This window comes from Rhincodon typus, chromosome 22 (assembly GCF_021869965.1).
Source record: "Rhincodon typus isolate 14 chromosome 22, sRhiTyp1.1, whole genome shotgun sequence".
NCBI classification, from domain to species: domain Eukaryota; kingdom Metazoa; phylum Chordata; class Chondrichthyes; order Orectolobiformes; family Rhincodontidae; genus Rhincodon; species Rhincodon typus.
The window spans coordinates 40,000,471-40,018,907 of record NC_063353.1 but is presented as its reverse complement, the minus strand read 5'-3'; the positions used below and the strand labels follow the sequence as shown (position 1 = coordinate 40,018,907).

Genomic DNA, 18,437 nt, shown 5'->3' with positions numbered 1-18,437 from the left:
GGGGGGGAGAGAGAAAGAGAGGTAGAGGGAGAGAGGCGGGGGGAGAGAAAGACAGAGGGAGAGAGAGAGAAGGGGGGAGGGGGAGAGAGAGGGAAAGGGGGAGAGAGAGTGAGGAGGGGGGAGAGAGAGTGAGGAGGGGGGAGAGAGAGTGAGGAGGGGGGACAGTGAGGACGGGAGAGAGAGGATGGGTGAGGGGGAGAGTGAGGACGGGAGAGAGAGGGTGGGTGAGAGAGAGAGGAAGGGGTGAGAGGGGGGGGGGGGGGGGGGGGGGAGGAGGGGGGAAAGAGGGGTGGGCGTTAAGAGAGAGAGGTGGGGAGTGGGGAGAAAGAGATAGAAAGAGGGGTGGAGAGAGAGGGGGGGGACAGAGAGAGGAAGGAGAGAGAGAGAGGGAGGGAGGAGACAGAGAGAGAGGGAGGGGGGAGACGGAGAGAGAGAGAGGGGGGAGAGGGGCAGAGAGGGGGGAAGGGCGAGATAGAGAGGGGGAGAGAGAGAGAGAGAGAGAGAGAGACAGAGGGGAGAGAGTATGGGGAAGAAGGGGGAGAGGGAGGGTTGAGAGAGAGGTGGGGTTGTGAGGGGAGGGTGCAGAAAGTGATAGAGAGTGAGATAGAGATAGATTCTGGTGAGGAAGGATCAATGTACATCAACAGCAGGAGAAAAATTCTAGCTCCAGTACCTTTCTTCAGTTAGGATGGGTTTGGAACTCTGAGTCACTAACAGCTTAGTGACAACCTTCAACTCTACCTTTGCACAAGTTTACAAGAAGCGGGATTTGAGAGGTTGGTAACTGACAAGGTTCTTCCACAAGCGAGGAACCAGGGTGGACTCAGGAATTGACTGGACTAGCACATAGAAGAGAAACCTGAATCAGAATAGCACACTTTTTTAAATACATACCTAGGGAGCAGGTGGGACTTGAACTCAGGCCTCTTGTTCCTGAGGTAAGGATACTACCAATGCAGTTTTTTTTCCAACCTGTCCGGGGATGTTACAGCACGGCTCTGGAGCAGGTGGGACTCAAACCCAGGACTCCTGGCTCAGAGGCAGGGACACAACCACTGCACCACAGAGGCCCTTCAGAATAACACAATCACAGCTGCATGTGAATCCAGCTCATCACCACAACAAACAGACAGATACCAAGTGGAGCACGTTCATTTGGCCAAATGGCCTATTCTTGTTCCAATGTCATACATTCCTAAATTCCTTTTATCCATTCCAGAGGCAATAGCTACTTCCAAATTGCACACATCTTCCTGGAGTATATTTTGATTTATTTAAAATTGTTCAAAAGTTCACCTGCCAGAGTCCTGAGTTGAAAGAAGACGCTTCACAGATTTTCTACTGATGTTGGCTGGATTCTCCATTAAATACAGTGCGTAGAACAGATTGTAATGAATCCTGGAAGGTTTATTGGGAAAGGAAAATTGTTTACTATAAAAGTTAAAGTTTAACATTACACCAACTATTTCCGAGGAAGAGAAGTTGTTACGCTCTTCAAGGCTGGGAATGTTAATTCAAGTTTCCAGCCTTCCAATGTCAGCATTGAATATTCCCATGGCAAGTACAACAGATTAAGAAATACAGTAAAACATTCGCCTACCCAGCTGCAGAACTGCTGTAGCAGTATAACATTGATACACTGAAGTCAGTCATTCTGTTGACAACTTTAGTACTGGACTTTAGTACAGTCCACAAAGAACTCGACATCTGTGTCTTGGAACAAGTCATGACTTCCACATTTTTGTTCAAGGAGGAGCGTGAGACTGGTAAGTGCATAATACTGCTCACTCCTAGAAACGACTGCATTTAAGGACAACAGCATTTGAAAGTCAGCCAATTATTGTGGGGTCGATGGCGTGTAGGTGAGTTTTTAAAAAGTAGAACATACTGGAAACACTCAGCAGCTCTGGCAACAGCTTCAGAAAGAGAAGCAGAGTTAATGTTGCAGGTCCAGGACCCTTCATCGGACCTGAGAAAATTTGGAGATTTATAAAATGTAAGCAAGAGCAGAGTCAGTAAGGGGAGGGCTGAATTCCTCTTGTCCTCCACCCTCAATTGCATAATCCCTGCTGAGCTGTTTTTAGCTTTCCACAGGTGCTGCCTGTCCTGTTCGGTAGTTTTGTCAGATTTCCAGCCTCTGCCATATTGTGGGCGGGGGTGGGGGCGGGTGGGATGTTGTGTGGGCAGTGGAGTGGAGAGCGGTGGTCCACCTTTGAAGGGGACTCGTAAGATTAATGGTGTTCCTTCCCCTCAAGGCCAAATAACCAGACCACATACCCATTTTCATCGCATATTGGGAACTGCAATTCTTATTTTCACTGCCTGCCTCAAACCAACGATATGATACACTTAGCTGCTGAAACACAAATAGTGACATTTTCTCCATCTCCCGTCCAAACAGTGGACACAGTCAAATAAACAGAGAATGCTGGAGAAACTCAGCAAGTCTGGCAGCATCTGTGGAGAGAGAAACAGATTTAATGTTTTAAGTTCTGTGACACTTCTTCAGAACAAGGAGCAGCTAAGAAAAGGTGTACTGCAAACTGGGTAACTACTTCGCAAAATATCTATGTTCTGTTCACAAAAATGACCCCGAGCTTTTTGCCTGCCACTTCAACACGTCACCATGTTCCCTGGCCAGGATCTTGGTCTTGGGCTTACTACGGTGCTCCAGTGAATCTTAGGGCAAGTTGGAAGAACATCACTTAAATTTTTCATTTGGGAATCCTACAACCACCTGGGCTCAATATCAGGTTCAACAATTTTAGGGCCCGAGGACCTTCTCCCATGTCCTTACCCCAACCACCACAGGCCACGCCTTGTCATCACATAAGCCACTGCCACTTACAACCCATTGTCAGTCACTAATAGTTCCCATTAGCAGCTACTGATTCCCCCAGGCTGACCTTTACCCACTCCTTTGTCTGCCCAACTGTTTTATTCTCTCTCTGGGCTCCATCAAGGGCAACACGATGGCTCAGTGGTTAGCACTGATGCCTCACAGCACCAGGCACCCGGGTTCAATTCCACCCTCGGGCGACTGTCTGTGTGGAGTCTGCACATTCTCCCCTTGTCTGCGTGGGTTTCCTCCGGGTGCTCCTGTTTCCTCCCACAGTCCAAAGATATGCAGGCTAGGTAGATTGGCCAAGTAGTGTTCAGGGATGTGTAGATTAGGTGGGTTATCAGGGGTGGTCTGGGTGGGATGCTCTGAGGGTCAGTGTGGACTTGTTGGGCTGAAGGGCCTGTTTCCACACTGTAGGGATTCTATAATCTATGACCTCCACTTATCATTTACTCGTTCCACCCCGATCACCACCACCATCACTTCCCCCAACCCCTGCCCCATCTTCAGCATATATACCAAACATTCCCACCTACAATCAGTTCTGAAGGAAGGTCACTGAACCCAAAATGTTAATTCTGCTTTCGCCCCACAGATGCTGCCAGACCTGCTGAGTTTTTCTAAGAAGAGAAGCTAGATAGGTGAAATTAGGGACTAGTGGGCCAAAATGGGTTTGCTTTCTTTTAAAATATTTATTCATATGACGAGTGCATCACTGGCTAGGCCAACATTTATTGCCCATCCCTAACTGCCAGAGAATCAACCATCTTGCTGTGTGTCTAGAGTCAAATGTAGGCCAGACCAGGTAAGGATGGCAGTTTCCTTCCCTAAAGGACACTAGTGAACCAGATGGGTTTTTCCTGACAATTGGCAATGGGTTCACGGTCATCATTAGACTCTTAATTTCAGATTTTTATTGAATTCAAATTCCACCGTCTGCCGTGGTGGGATTTGAACCCGGGATCTCCAGAACATAACCTGGGTCTCTGGATTAACAGTCCAGCAATAATACCACTAGGCCATCACCTCCCGCCCATTTAACAATCCATTTTATGGCAGGATCCAGGGAGTTGGGGGTAGGTAATAGACAAGGAAGGGGGCTCAACATCAAATTTAACAATTTCAGGGCATGAACACCCCCGAACCCAACTTATGAGTACTCATGGACAAGGCCAACATTTGTTCCCTGAGCTTAATTGCCCTTGGGATAGTGGTAATTAGCCACCTTCTTGTAATGCTGCAGTCCATGTACTATAGAGACACCCATGGTGTTGTCATGAAAGGAATTCCAGGATTTTGACCCAGCAACACTAAAGGAAGAGCGATGTATTTCCATGTAAGGATGGCACGTGGCTTAGAGGGTAACATGCAGATGGTAGTGGATCCCAAGTGTCTGCTGCCCTTATCCTACTTAGTGGTAAAGGTTCATTTTACAGAAAAATACAGCAAATGCCAAACAAAATGAAAACAGTAAGATTCCATCATCGAAGGGGAAAATAAAAACAGGAACCCCCAGTAAACATAGACATAGAAACTAGGAGCAGGATTAGGCCATTCAGCCCTCAGAGCCTGGTCATCAATTAACATGTTATGGCTAATCCTCCATCTCACTTGGGAATGGGCATAGGAGGTGCACATGGCAAATTTAAAAAAAAACACAGGCACTTTTTTGTCCATCCCTAGCTATGAGATTAAATCAAATAGTCCACCTGAACTGAACCCTGGCACAGCCTATAGGCAACCACCAGAGCCACACATGCATCAGAAGTTGTGGAAGGGGCTCTGTATTAGGAGAGCTATATCCTACCTGTTGCTGATATTAATGTCCTTCTCTCTCAAGGCAAACAGCAAGGTCGCCATGTAGTACAGGATCTCTGTCACCTCCATTACAGGCAGTGTCGAACAGGGTTGTTGGAGACGGGATATCAGCTCTTGGATGTCATTCACACTATTGGACAGGAGAATGATCACAGCCAGCAACGCCTGCACATATCCAGTCTAAATTAAATAAAGACATACACACAGTGACATTTCCTTTGAATTTCCAAGGATGCAGAGAAACTGACCAGGATTGTAGCTTCTGCAGACATAAATCCCCAGGTCAGCTATGGAGTCAGTGTCAAATCACAAACCCTCTTGTCTTTGATGCCAATCAGTGGCTCATGGAGGAACTGTGGATAATGTAAGCAACTATTGTGCCTCCAAAATGGTGAGATATTTAACTTTTATGGAGTAGGGGAGCAAAGGTGTTCGGAGATCTGTTTTGTTCCCTCTTCTTTGCTCCTGTGTCAATTCTTTGCTGGGATACTGTCCATCCCAGGCACCTGCCCTTTGTTTCAACAAAAACTTGGAAATGTCTGGCACTTTCAATTGAGTAAGTGCACTGCAGTACTTCAAATAAGCAATTAACAACACAAAACTGGGCACTCAGTAGATATTAGGATGGGTGACCAAAAGTACATCTTAAAGGAGGAGCACCTTAAAGATGCAGAAATTCAAGGAGTTTAGGACACACATAGCTGGGGAATCATTGTTTATATCATTACATGGGTATCTGTTAAATGTAAGACATCAGGGATTAATTAAAGGATAATACAGAACTGATGCTGGCCGTGTGTGTGTGTGTGTGTGTGTGTGTTGGATCTTTGATCAAGGTGTCTGATTAGTTTCACTGTCTTATTCATTCTTCATGGCCCTGCAAAGGTTTCCCCTTTGAGTATTAATCCATTCCCTTTCAAAAGTCACTATTGAACCTGCTTGCATCTTTCCAGGCAGTCCATTCTAGATTATTAAAAACTCAGGGTTTAAAAAAAGTGCCACTTAACAGTTTGGGTTCTTTTGTTAATTCCCCCTTCCCCAGTTATCCTCCGGTTCCCTTTCCCCCAGTTTTTTTTGGATTCAAGATGGCACTGATGCATGGCAACTCTTTGCGAGCTCTCTACAGCAGATCTTATTCTTAGATATCTTATCATTGTTCTGCTCTTTTAAACCTCAATTAACATAGAACATAGAACAGCACAGGAACAGACCCTTCAGATGTTGTGCCAAACATCACACCAAATTAAGCTAATCCCTTCTGCCTCCCCTTGGTCCATATTCCCCTACCCTTGCATATTCATAGGCTTATCCAAAAGCCCCTTGAAAACCTCTATATCATATCTGCCTCCACTACAAGCCCTGACAGCACATTCCATAGTCCTACCATTCTCTGTGTAAAAAACTTGCCCCTCACATCTCCTTTGAACTTTCCCCCCTCACCTTAAATGCATGCCTTGGCTCCGGGAAAAAAGATTCTGACCGTCAACCCTATCTAAGCATCTCATAATTTTATTGACTTCTATTAAGTCTCCCGTCAGCCTCTGCCACTCCACAGAAAACAACCCATGTTTTTCTAGCCTCTCTTTATAGCTCATACCCTCTAATCAAGGCAGCATCCTGGTAAACCTCTTCTGCATCCTCTCCAAAGCCTCCACATCCTTGCTGTAACACTGTATTCCTCATTCTCTTCTATTACCCTGATGCACTTTGTATGATGTGAGCTGCCTGTACTACGCACAAAACAAAGCAAAGACAAAAAACAGAGTTAACGTCTCAAGTCCAGTGACCCTTCATCAGAACGGAGATAAAAACCCAATTTAGATAGGTTATTTTGACAGAGAGGAATGCAGGCAGGCAAATGACTCATGTTGGACCAGAATCACAAATGGTTACAGCACAAAATGAGATGGTTCAGCCCACTGTGTCAGAGCCATTCTTCATAAGTCCAATTCATCTAGTCCCAATAACTTGTCTCTTCCCCACACTTTATAATTTGTCTCTTCAGGGGCTTATCCAATTTCATTTTGGAAGCCATGATTGACTGTGTCCCCAGCACACTCTCAGGCAGTGAATTCTGAGTACTAGCCATTCTGGCTTAGATACCAGGAAAAACGTATTTTCCAACTTACACTCCCCGTTGGAACAGACATTTGCAATGTTGGACGTGAATTCGCCGTTGCTCATCCGCAAAGAATTTAAAAATTTCTAAAGGAAATGAGGATCATTCCAGCTCAGGAGGACATGTTTCCAGTTAACGGTGATAGGTTCGGACACCATTCTCAACTGCCACTCAGATTTTTTTCAATTTCACAGACTTTTTTTTGACAGACACATTCCCCCTACAATTGTATTTTTTCTTGGTCCAACAAATCTCTTCACGGCTTTCATCTTTTGCAATTGGTAGCTGGGCCATTTGTTTTCCCCCCAAGATGGTGGCGCCAGCTACAGGAAGTAGTGTTCAGGCTTACCTGAGCCCATCCACTCCAGGCCAGCGGCATCTTTTTTTCTCTACGCATTCTTCTTTTTCTTTTCTTTCTTCATCTTTGAGGCTGGTGCAGTCAGCTGGCCGGTGGCTGTAGTATCGACAGTGTGGATCAGGACTGCCAGCGGTGTCCAGACCCTGGATTTTTGGCAGCAGGGGTGACCGGAATGGGGATTTCTAAGGGACAGTAGGCCAGGAGCCTGGGCTTTTGACAGTGTCAGACAGCAGCAGAGCCAGGGTCTTCTGGAGCATTGGCGTTGTCATGATTGTAACAATGTCAGCCAGGTGGACTTCATAGAATATGGAGTTGCCTGATTGGGGCTGTTAACCTGGTCCAATCCGGGAGCCCTGGCTGACAGATAGAAGCAGAAGTGTCAGACATCCTGTTCACTCTGAGTGTCAAGTACTTTGCTCACGAAAATAAGGAGTGACTTGGTGACAGGATCCCAGCCTCTGTGGAGTTATTTCAGGCATCGTTGCTGCTGTTCCTGAAGTGGGATTCCTTGGGGGCCAGAACACCTTGCAGAAGCCCTAGAGCTGTGCTTGAGACCCAATATAGACAGAAGATGAACTCTGAGTAATTTCTTTTTTTCTTTTTGTAACTCAAAACGGCATTAGATTGTGGCGACAAAACTCTTCACTGTATCTTCGAAATATACGTGACAATAAAATCATTCATTTATTCAATTGCCTTGGCCCAAGTTCTAGAATTTCCACTGCAAACCTCTTCCCCATCCCCTACTCTTCTAAGACAGTTCTTCAAACCTATTACTTGACCAAGTTTTTGGTCACCTTTCCCAAAAGTTCCTTATATGATTCAGCATCAAATGTTGTTTGAAATCAGTTTTCTGAAAAGCACTGGAATGTTTTATTAAATTAGAAAGGTGCTGCAGAAACACAAATTGTCATTCATGATGGTCAGTGAGAAATTTGTGTACTAGGAGTTTTTGATTCAGAACAGCATCGGAATTTAATCAAGAAAAATCAACACTGAACAAAACGAGGTAAAAGGAGGAAAGTGCTCAAGAGACATACCTTTGCTCCAGTGACCAAATGAGGTAGTGTCTGGGCCACACATGCTTCAGATTGTTTAAACAGAGGATGGTCTGTGAGGCAAGTCAAGACAGCTTCAGCGTTCACAAACATACCAAGGTGGAACATCACCACGTGTCTAAATTGAAAAATGGTGACAATATTTCTAAAGCCACAATGACACAAACAATGATAACAAGGTGTAGAGCTGGATGAACACAGCAGGCCAAGCAGCATCAGAGGAGCAGGAAAGCTGACGTTTCGGGCCTAGACTCTTCTTCAGAAAAAGAAGAGCCACACTAGCCACACACTCAGGAAGAAAGGGCAAGTAAGTATTTCATAAACGCAACAGTCTTTATTTCAACCCCTGCCTGCACCAAAGCATTTGATGCTTAAATAACTTCCTAATTACAGACATTTGCCCTAATCTTTCTCCTTACCCAGAGTGGCAGTTTCAAGTTAGCAATCTCTCATCAATACTCAGATCTCTCATCTCTCATCTAAACCAGAAGAAAGACTATTTCATTGGCCCCACTAGCAAAAACTTTCATCATTAACAAAGACTTGATTACACTTCCTCTTAGTCAGCTTCATATCAACGGAAATATTTGCACTAATCCAAAACTCTTCTCAACATTGCTTTTATTCACAAAATCGCGGAATAGTGCAGATAGAAGCCATTCAGCCCATGGAGTCTGCACTGATTCTCTGAAAAGCATCCCACCCCATAACCCTGCATTTCCCATGGCTAATCCACCTATTCTGCACATCCCTGGACACTACCAGCAATTTAGTATGGCCAATCCATCTAACCTGCACATCTTTAAATTGGAGAGGAAACTGATGCACCTAGAGGAAACCACACAGACACAGGGAGAATGTGCAAACTTCACACACAGTCACCAGGGGTTGGAATCGAACCCGGGTCCCTGGAGCTGTGAAGCAGTGATGCTAACCACTGAGCCACCGTGCGGCCATGGGACATGGTCATTGCTGGCTGGATCAATATTTATTGCCCATCCCTAACTGCTGCGAGGCGGCTTGTTAGGCCCATTTCAGAGGGCAGTGAGGAGCAGCGTACCACTCATTTTCTTTTCTTCTGTGCAGACCTCCACGATGCATGGCCACGACCTCTGAAAGTGGGGGTCAATGCTACGCCAAGCTTCGGCATGCCAATCACAATGAATGGGCCTTCAGAGTGGTTTCACCCACGGAGCTTAGAGGGTTAGGAGTTAACTACATTGTTGTTGGTCTGGAGTCACATGTAGACTAGGTAAGTCCTTCCGGAAAAGGCAATTAGTAATTAGATGGTTTTTGACAGCGGTCAACAGTGATTACATGGTTAACATCAGACTAACTTTTAACTCCAAATTTTTCTTTATTGAATTAAATTTCAGCCATCTGCTATGGTGGGATTTAACCCCTTATCCCCAGAGCATTAGCCTGGTTTTCTGGCTCACTAGACCAGTGACATTACCACAACATCACTGCCTCACCTATTAGTTTCTTATATTAACTACAGCTTCCCACCCCTCCATCGGAGTTTTTACCTTAAATGCATCCATGCTATTTTCCTCAGCAACTCCCTGGCGAAGCAATTTCCCAAAATTCCCTAATAAATTATCAGTTACACTTGTTTTGCTCCCCATCACACTGGAAACATCTTCTCTAACAAATCATTTTGTGATTTTAACAATCTCAACTAGACCAATCCATTAGTTAGCTTTTTTCTGAAAATAAAAGCCCCGGCCTGCTCAAATTTTCCTGGTAAGTATTTCCTTTCAATTTGGTTAAATGTCTAATTTTTCTGTTTTAATAGCCGTACAGCTGTAGCTCAGATACCAGCAGCATTCCGGCATTGAACACTTACTTTATGAGATTCAACATGCAGAGTTCATCTTCCTTTTTAATATGATTTTCCTTCAGGATCCAGTCAATCTCTTTCACAGCACTTGCTTCTCCCTTCCTGTATCGATAGTACAACTTCCTGTATGGCACAAACTGGGAAAAGCAAGTTTAGAAAAGGGAGTCCATTGTAAATAAAAAAGCACTTTGCAATTTTAACCCTGTCAAGCCCTACAGGAACTGTACTTCTGCTCTGAGCCACTGTAACTGAGACCAGGAACCTGATGTGGAGGGAATCACACAAACTATCCTACCTTCCCATTCAGCATCTGCTCTCCTTGTCCCAAATCTCCCACTGTTATAAAACAGGTTTAAGGTGGTATTTAACTGTTGCAGAAACCACTTTACCCACAGTAAAAAATAGATAAGAAATGCAAGGAGCCAATTATGTTTAAGTTTAAATTAGTTCACTCCCCTTAAATTCTCAGAGATGTCCATTGTTGGTGAGTCAAAGCCAGATCATTTACAGTTTCACCCAACTGGATACAATTTAAATGGCCGTGTTGGTGTACTCAGATTTTCAGGAGAATGATTGGTGATAGGTTGCTTTGTTTCCCTTGAACTGCAGGCAAACCAAAAGGTCAGAGGTTAAAGCCACCTCCAGGCTGAGAGTGTTACAATTTGCCTCAGCACTGACTGTACCGGAGGAAGTGTGAATGGGGACAGACAATCAGCTAAAGATCCAGTCACCCTCACAGCAAATACTTGCAGGTAGGCATCACATGAGAACACAACCGAGTGCAACTGACACCCTCTACCTAATTAAATAGCTTCCCAAATGCTTCTATCTCAGTTCCCAAGTAAAGTATTTGGACTTAAAGAAATAATAATCAGTAGCTAGTGTTGCAACCATCTCTGGAATCAATGGCTGTTGGATAGGGTGGGGCAGAAAACTGGACATGCAATTTTTTTTACAAAAATAGAAGAGTATTATGATCTAACGGAAGATGCCAAGGCTTACCACTGGATCACTGATAACATGGTGCCATTGCTGACTGACTGAGCGGAGGCGATACAGGTCCACAGCTGGCAGATAAAAGAACACAATCCTGAGGATTTCATCTGGCAGCTGGCTGATATGGCCAGCGGGGAGAGCATGGGAGCAGGTGCATCCCAGTAACCCAAAGTATGAGTCAGGGAGAGGATCCACCTCCAGTTCATCACCTTCTGCCCAATTCCATTCCTGGGACACGGGTGCATCCTCTAAGCTGGGTCTCTTCGCACAAACCACATCACTGGTCTCACTTGGGCTTCCAGACAACAGGACACAGCCCTCCCCATTGTCCTTGGAATCCAGTATCAGCATGTTTCTTTCAACAGGCAAGTTAAAATCTTCAGGATCAAAAACAGAATCAATCTTGGAGGAGGATGGGCCAATGATGGCTTCACCACTGGCTGCATCTTCTGACAGACTGTCAGCATCATGTATCCACCATCTTTGGTGAGGACACAGCCGTGTTGCAGATCTCCTCCTTTTTCTGTCCGTGGGATGGAGGCCCCTGTTCAAATCTCTGCTGGTACCTGCGTAGATGAACAGTCGGGTCAAAGAGAAAGCACCCTCACGACTATTGCTCAGGAACCAACAGTCAGATGGATTAAGATGTTTCCGTTTGCCTCGTCCAGCTGTACAGGAGGGAAGAAACAACAGATAAATAAGAAATTGAACAATCCCTTATCAGTATTGTGCAGTGTCAGCTATGGCTGAGTTGGCAGTACTCTCACCATTGAGTGAAAAGGTTGTGGTTCCAAACCCCATTCCAGAGAATTGGGGCAGACACTGCAATGCAGTGCTGAGGGAGTGCTGTAACAGTCATAGATGCTATCTTTCAGATGAGACATTGAACCAAGATCCCATTTTCCCTCTCAGGGGTAGACTGAAGGTTGTAAACAAATGTATTGCACAATTTTGAAGAGTTCTCAGTGTCCTTCCCAATATTCATCCCATAAATATCATTAAAGTAGACAGTCAATATCTCTTTGCTGTTTGCAAACTGACTGCAGTTTTTTTCTAAATTCCAACAGTGACTACACTCGCAGGAAAACACTTTGGGGTATCCTAATGTTGTGAAAACGAATTTATAAATGCAAGTCTTTCTGTTTTTAAAATCATATCACTCAGAAATATTCAGAAGGTTTTTCACATATGACACCAATGTGCAGCAATGGTTGTGCATTTATGTGGTGGCCATATTGAACACAAAGACCCTACTAATACAATAAATAAATGACCTGTTCACAAACAGAATCAAAAATTTCTGGAAAATCTCAGCAGGTCTGGCAGCATCTGTGGAGAAAAAAACAGAGTTAACATTTCAGGTCCAGTGACCTTTCTTCAGAACAATTCATTTGTTTTTGGTAGAATTGGATGAGAAAGGAGCTGTGGTCAAAATGACTTGCGTGTCTTCAGATAGTGACATGGAATCTTTAGAACCCACCAAAACAGGTCATTTGATTGTCACTGCATCAAAATGTTTCTAACCAATTGGATTGCAATAGATGGAACAAGTCCAGACGTAGCAGCAAAAGGAGCTGATAGCACACTGATCACTTTCTTGTATGTTCATTGTTAGGGTGTGGGCATTTGGTTCGTTAAGAGGGTGATAGTGTCTTCTTGAACCACTGCAGGCTTTGCTGTAAGGATATCCACATAGATGTCCATAGGATATCCAAAGGGATGTTGATCTAACCACACAGTGATGTTAGGAAGGAATTTTGAGGATGTTAACCCAACCATAGTGAGGGAACAATCATTACAGCTCCAAGTCAGGGTGATGTGGGAACAGAAGGAGAACTAGGTGCTCCCAAACAACAGCTGGCCTTGTCTGTTTCAGTTGCAGAGGTCACTGGTTTGGAAGATGTTGTTGATGCAGCCTTGTGAAATTGCTGCAGTCCACCTTGTAGGTGGTACACGCCGTTGTTTCTGTGTCATCTAGGTGGAGGAACTGCATGTTTGAGATCGTGGATGGGGTGCCCATTAGTACTTTGTCCTGGATGGTGTCTGGCTTCTTGATTGTTGTTGGAGCTGCACTCATCCAGGCAAGTGTACAGTTACAACATTTAAAAGACATTTGAATAAGTACATGAATAGGAAAGGTTTAGAGGGATATGGGCCAAACACAGGTAAGTGGGACTAATTTAGTTTGGTCAGCGTCGTCTAGTTGGACCAAAGGGTCTGTTTCCATGCCATATGACTGTATAAACTAGGTGGTTACCTGGATCTTTAGCCCTACAAGCATTGAGCTTCCCTACATCTTGATTTCAAAGTACTCCTCATTTTAATCAATATCACCACTTAAAACAAACAAACAGTTAAACAAGGCTGGAAACTATTTCACTTCTTCAGATCTTAAGTAAGGTCAACAATATTGAAAAGCGTCATTATTTTCAAATATTTGTCTTTTTTAGGTTAATTAGTTATTCTTCCAACATTCTACTTCTGAATCCAAACTTTAGAAAATAGCCAAAGTCATTAAACAGAACAGCATACAATTAAAATGTCATTGTATTAAAAAGCAAGGAAACAGGTTTACTCACGAAGAGTCATTGTAACGTTGCTGCTCCTGTGATTTTGGTTAAACTGTAAAATAAGAAAAAAAAAACATGGAATTTTAGCAGTTACCTCCCCACAACCATTTTCAAGTGGCTGACCAGACCCTTCTAGCTCCAATGCCAGTCTGTACCAAATCAGCTGATCACAATTTTATTCCCCCATGGCCAGCTGGTGAACAGCGCCCCTGGGTTAAGAGGTAAGTGGCAAGTGTGAATACAGGGATCCCAATAAGCATTGGGACAAGGTTTGTATGGTTGAACAGATATCACACAGTTGACAAGCACAGCAAGAACTAATACAGCCCTCAGTGCCTGTGCTGGTTTTCACTTGAAAGAGATAGACAATTATTCCCACATGGCCTTGACAGTTTTGTTTTCTTTTCAAATACTTAGTTAACTTCTGAAAGTTACTACTGAATCTGCCACATTCATCACCCCTTCAGACAGCAACCCTGTTGCAAAGGTAAAGACTCCATAGTCCCAGAGGACCATATGGATGCTCTCTCAATAGAAAGTGATGATGGATTATGATTAACCTGAGGGTCACCATGCCTCAGGCAAGGGGCAAGGTTGAGAAGGTGGAACATTCATGGTAACCTCAGCCATTACAGAAACTGAACCCACACTAATGATATCACTCTGCATCACAAATCAGTTATCCAGCCAACTGAGCTAACTAATCCAACAGCGATTCACTCAGTTTCCCCATTACAGAAACCATCATTAGTTTGAAAATCCCCTTTGTTTTAACCTCATTGGCTTGCTTGTCAATTTTCTCCACCATGCTGAATCACAGAAATGTTATGGTCCAAAATGAGGCCTGCACTGGCTTATTAAATGAAGTGCCATCTACTGCTTTTCCCCCACACCTTTACATATTATTTTATCCAAATAATCATGCAATGCTCTCTTAAATACCACAATGTGTTGTTGCAGTTACACAGGGTCTTGGTGAGGCCATACCGAGGATATTGTGTGTGGTTTTGGTCTCCCTTTCTGAGGAAGGATGCTCTTCCTCTCGAGGGAGTGCTGCGAAGGTTTACCAGGCTGATTCCAGGGACGGCAGCTCTGACGTATGAGAAGAGACTGATTAGATTGGGATTGTTTTTGCTGGAGTTCAAATGAATGAGGAGGGAATCTCATACAGACTCATAAAATTCTAACAGGACTGGACAGGGTAGATGCTGGGAGGATGTTCCTGATGGTGGATGTGTCCAGAACCAGGGGTCACAGTTTGAGGATTCAGGGTAGATGATTTAGGAGGGAGATGAGGAGACATTTCTTCACCCAAAGAGTGGTGAGTCTGTGGATTTCATTACCACAGGAAGTAGTCGATGCCAAAACACTGAATGTATTCAAGAGGCGAACAGATATAGCACTTGGAGCGAATGGGGTCAAAGGTTATGGGGAGAAAACAGGATTAGGCTGCTGAGTTGGACGATCAGCCATGATCGTGAAGAAATCCCTGGGTTTGCGTGGGTTTCCTCCCACAGTTCAAAGATGTGCAGGCTAGGTGGATTGGCCATGCTAAATTGCCCTGTAGTGTCCAGGGATGTTTAGGTTAGGTGGGTTAGACATGGGGAAATGCAGGGGTAGGGGAATGGGTCTGGGTGGGATGCTCTTCGGAGGGGAGGTGTGGGCTTATTGGTCCGAATGGCCTGTTTCCACACTGTGGGTATTCAATGAATTCTACGAATGGCGGAGCAGGCTCAAAGGGCCAAACGGCCTCCTCCTGCTCCTATCTTCTATGTTTCTATGTCATTGAATCTGTCTCCACCACACTTCCAGGCAGTGCATTCCAGACCCTAAATACTTGCTGTGTGAAAAAGCTTTTCCTCAGTTCATTCTTACTTCTTTTGTGAAACGCTGGCCTCTTGTTCCTGTTATGTGTCGGGAACTGCTTCACCCTATGCATTCCATCCATCATTTTAAATACTTAAATCAGATCTCCTCTTCGCCTTCTTCGCTCCAAGGAGGACATTCCCAATTTCTTCAATCTATCCTCATAGCTCAAGTTCCTTCTGCCAGGAGCCATTCTTGTAAACCGATCATTACAACCATCGTTTGGGAAACAAGAGTCTGGCTAGAGTTTGGGAAATCCAGCCTTAGGTAGAACACAGTTTGATATCATGCAGAGGTCTGCACAGGAAACTCCATCTAGGGGAACCTGCTCCTGAATTATTAGCCACTCACCATATCCAGGGCACTCAGTGGTTAAATGATACAAGCTGGAGTGAATGCAAATTTCTCCCTTTGTTTTTCATCTCGGGGACATATCAAATCCAGGCTTATTTCCACCCCGGCGTTAGATGGAATTCCAAACTGCTCAGTGAGTACTTCCGGAGTTTATTCCTCTCTAGATGCTGTCACAGCTCCCAGGAACCTCACATTTTATTTGCTTGCTGTCTCTGGACGACTATTTAGGAAATCCACTGGCTGTCACGTCGCAATCGGCAGTAAGTGGAATCTTTATGAGCAAGCGTTGATCTCATTTAAGGACAACTGGCAGCTTTCTGTGGGTTTGTTGAAGCATCTCTTTCTCCTACTATCTCTCTTTCTGGTGATCTTTTTCGCACCGTTTTCTATATTTCGGAAGCCCCACCACGCTCCTCTGGTTGACATACTGCAAATACTCGGATACTTTTGAGAATCCCGTGCTTCCTATTATCTTCGACAGCAAGTTTCCTGGAAATATTGCCAACTCTTCCCTTCAGATACTGACACTTTTCTCGGGGATCCCCTGCAAATATTGATACATTTCAAGGGATTCCCTGTAAATATTGATACATTTCAGAGGGCCCTTGCATAAAGGGTTCCCCAAAAATGTTTGATTATCTGAGGGTTTAAAAATGACGGTTCATTCCATATAAACATTTTTAACTGATGAGAGTTTTTATTTTTAATTGTTTGAAATACAGGGTGAATCAAATCGGTACTGACAATGATTGCACAAAGCTCCAAAATGTTAACCTGCCCTGTCTTTTTCCTGATGTGCAATTTTAGCGTTTACCTGACTTAGGACTCTCAGGGAATGTTTTTAGTCGGTCGATGATTCTCTGGGGGTGGAGCTGAAAGATCTGTGTGTGTGTGTGTATAGACTTAAAGAAGGAAGGCAGCAGTGAACAGAGCTCGTGCTTTGTGATTAGGATTAATATTTACAAATTATAGTCATCAGGGTGAGACCTCAGAGGGTGCATGTAAGCACTGAGGACCTGCCTCTGTGAGGAAGTCTTAGGAGAGAAAGTGAGGAAACAAAGACGTGGAGATCTGTATCAGGTTTTGCAGCAAAAGCAGATGAGTCTGTCATCAGATTGTTACAAGTGAGACTTGAACTTTTTTTTCTTGTCAGAACAATTTCTTTTGAGGATTAAAGCTGATGACTTGTGAAGGCAAAGTCAAGCATCTCATTAGAATAGTACAAGAAGGCAGTCTTTCCAATCTCAAAGAGGAACTGGGTAAGGGTGAAGGTGTTCTGGATACAGTGTTGAAGGGTCACTTTGGGAGATCAGGTGACACTGTGCTGCATTATGCTGCCAGGTATGGGCACCTGCCAATCCTGAAATACCTGGTGGAGGAGCTTGGTGTCAACGTTGAGCTGGTCAACAGTGATTACAAACGAGCTTTGCATGAAGCAGCGTCGATGGGTCACAGAATGTGTGTGAGGTACCTGCTAGCCCAAGGGGCCAAGGTCGACTGTTTGAAGAAAGCTGATTGGTAAGTGGCAGTGCTGTTGGATAACGGAGAAGAAACTGTTCACCTTTTTCTCGTTTGCCTGAATTGAAGATTGTCCGCATCATAGGGAGGTGTTGACACAGGTAGTAATGTCACTGGACTAGTAACCCCAAACCCCAGGTTAAAGTTGTGGGGACCTAGGACTTGAATTCCTCTATGGCGCATGGTAGAACTTTAATCCAATAAAATATTTAATTAAAGTCAACCTAATAGTTACCATGAAACCATTGGCAATTGTCATCAAGAACCACCTGGCACACTAATGTTCTTCAGGGAAGGAAATGTGCCGTCCTTACCTGGTCTGGACTATGTGTTTGATTCATTTGAGTTATTTATTTATTGTCACATGTATGTTGTTACAAAACACAGTGAGAAGTGTTGCACAGTGTCACCACGCTCTGGCACCATCTTAAAACACAGGAAAACAAACCAAAACATAGAATGTAAAGGTATAAAAATAAAGGAAATGTATTCAACTTTACAGTACGTGGCCCACAGCAATATGCTTGACTTTTAACTGCCTTCTGAAATGGCCGAGCAAGCCACTCAGTTCAAGGGCAATTAGGGATGGGTAAGAAAAACTGAGCTAGCCAGCAGTGCCCTCATCCCAGGAAAGAATTTTTAAAATCTTGAACTATTCCCCTCCCAGTTGGACAAGGAATGAACTCCCTTTCAGATCAATTATAGAAGATGCATACAAATGTATGAATTAGGAGTAGTAGCCACTCAGCCCCTAAGGTGTGTGGCACCGTACAGTAATATCATAGCTGCTCTGATTACTTCCCATTGCCCTAATCCCAAAAATCTCTTTACCCTTTTCATTATCAAAAATCTATCTATCCCTGCCTTAAAAATATTCAAAGACTCTCTAAGGTTTTGGAGTAGATCTGTAGCTCGGGTTGTGGGTGTTGAGGTTGGTTGGCTCGCCGAGCTGTTTTGTTGTTCTGCAGACGTTTCGTTACCGTGCTGGGTAACATCCTCAGTGCAGCCTCTGATGAAGTGTCGGTGTGTTTTCCCGCCTGGTTTTTAAACTCTGGGGTCCGTTGCGATGGATTGCCTCACTTCCTGGTTTCCTCC

General features: G+C 44.2%; 2 protein-coding genes across 2 annotated transcripts in view; one reads left to right on the top strand and one right to left on the bottom strand.

Moving 5' to 3' along the window:
- Positions 1-16,123, bottom strand: part of fbxo18 (F-box DNA helicase 1) — a 64,643-nt gene extending 48,520 nt beyond the window's left edge. The window contains exons 1-8 of the mRNA XM_048609997.1: positions 15,822-16,123; positions 13,614-13,656; positions 11,041-11,702; positions 10,045-10,175; positions 8,178-8,313; positions 4,650-4,840; positions 1,297-1,398; positions 1,062-1,071 (exon numbers count right to left, since the gene is read on the bottom strand). Coding sequence (XP_048465954.1) covers positions 1,062-1,071; positions 1,297-1,398; positions 4,650-4,840; positions 8,178-8,313; positions 10,045-10,175; positions 11,041-11,702; positions 13,614-13,656; positions 15,822-15,824 — 1,278 coding nt within the window. The 5' untranslated portion in view covers positions 15,825-16,123. The remainder of the gene's footprint in view (positions 1-1,061; positions 1,072-1,296; positions 1,399-4,649; positions 4,841-8,177; positions 8,314-10,044; positions 10,176-11,040; positions 11,703-13,613; positions 13,657-15,821) is intronic.
- A 565-nt stretch (positions 16,124-16,688) lies between these two features.
- Positions 16,689-18,437, top strand: part of ankrd16 (ankyrin repeat domain 16) — a 15,928-nt gene continuing 14,179 nt past the window's right edge. Inside the window, exon 1 of the mRNA XM_048610404.1 lies at positions 16,689-17,342. Coding sequence (XP_048466361.1) covers positions 17,005-17,342 — 338 coding nt within the window. The 5' untranslated portion in view covers positions 16,689-17,004. The remainder of the gene's footprint in view (positions 17,343-18,437) is intronic.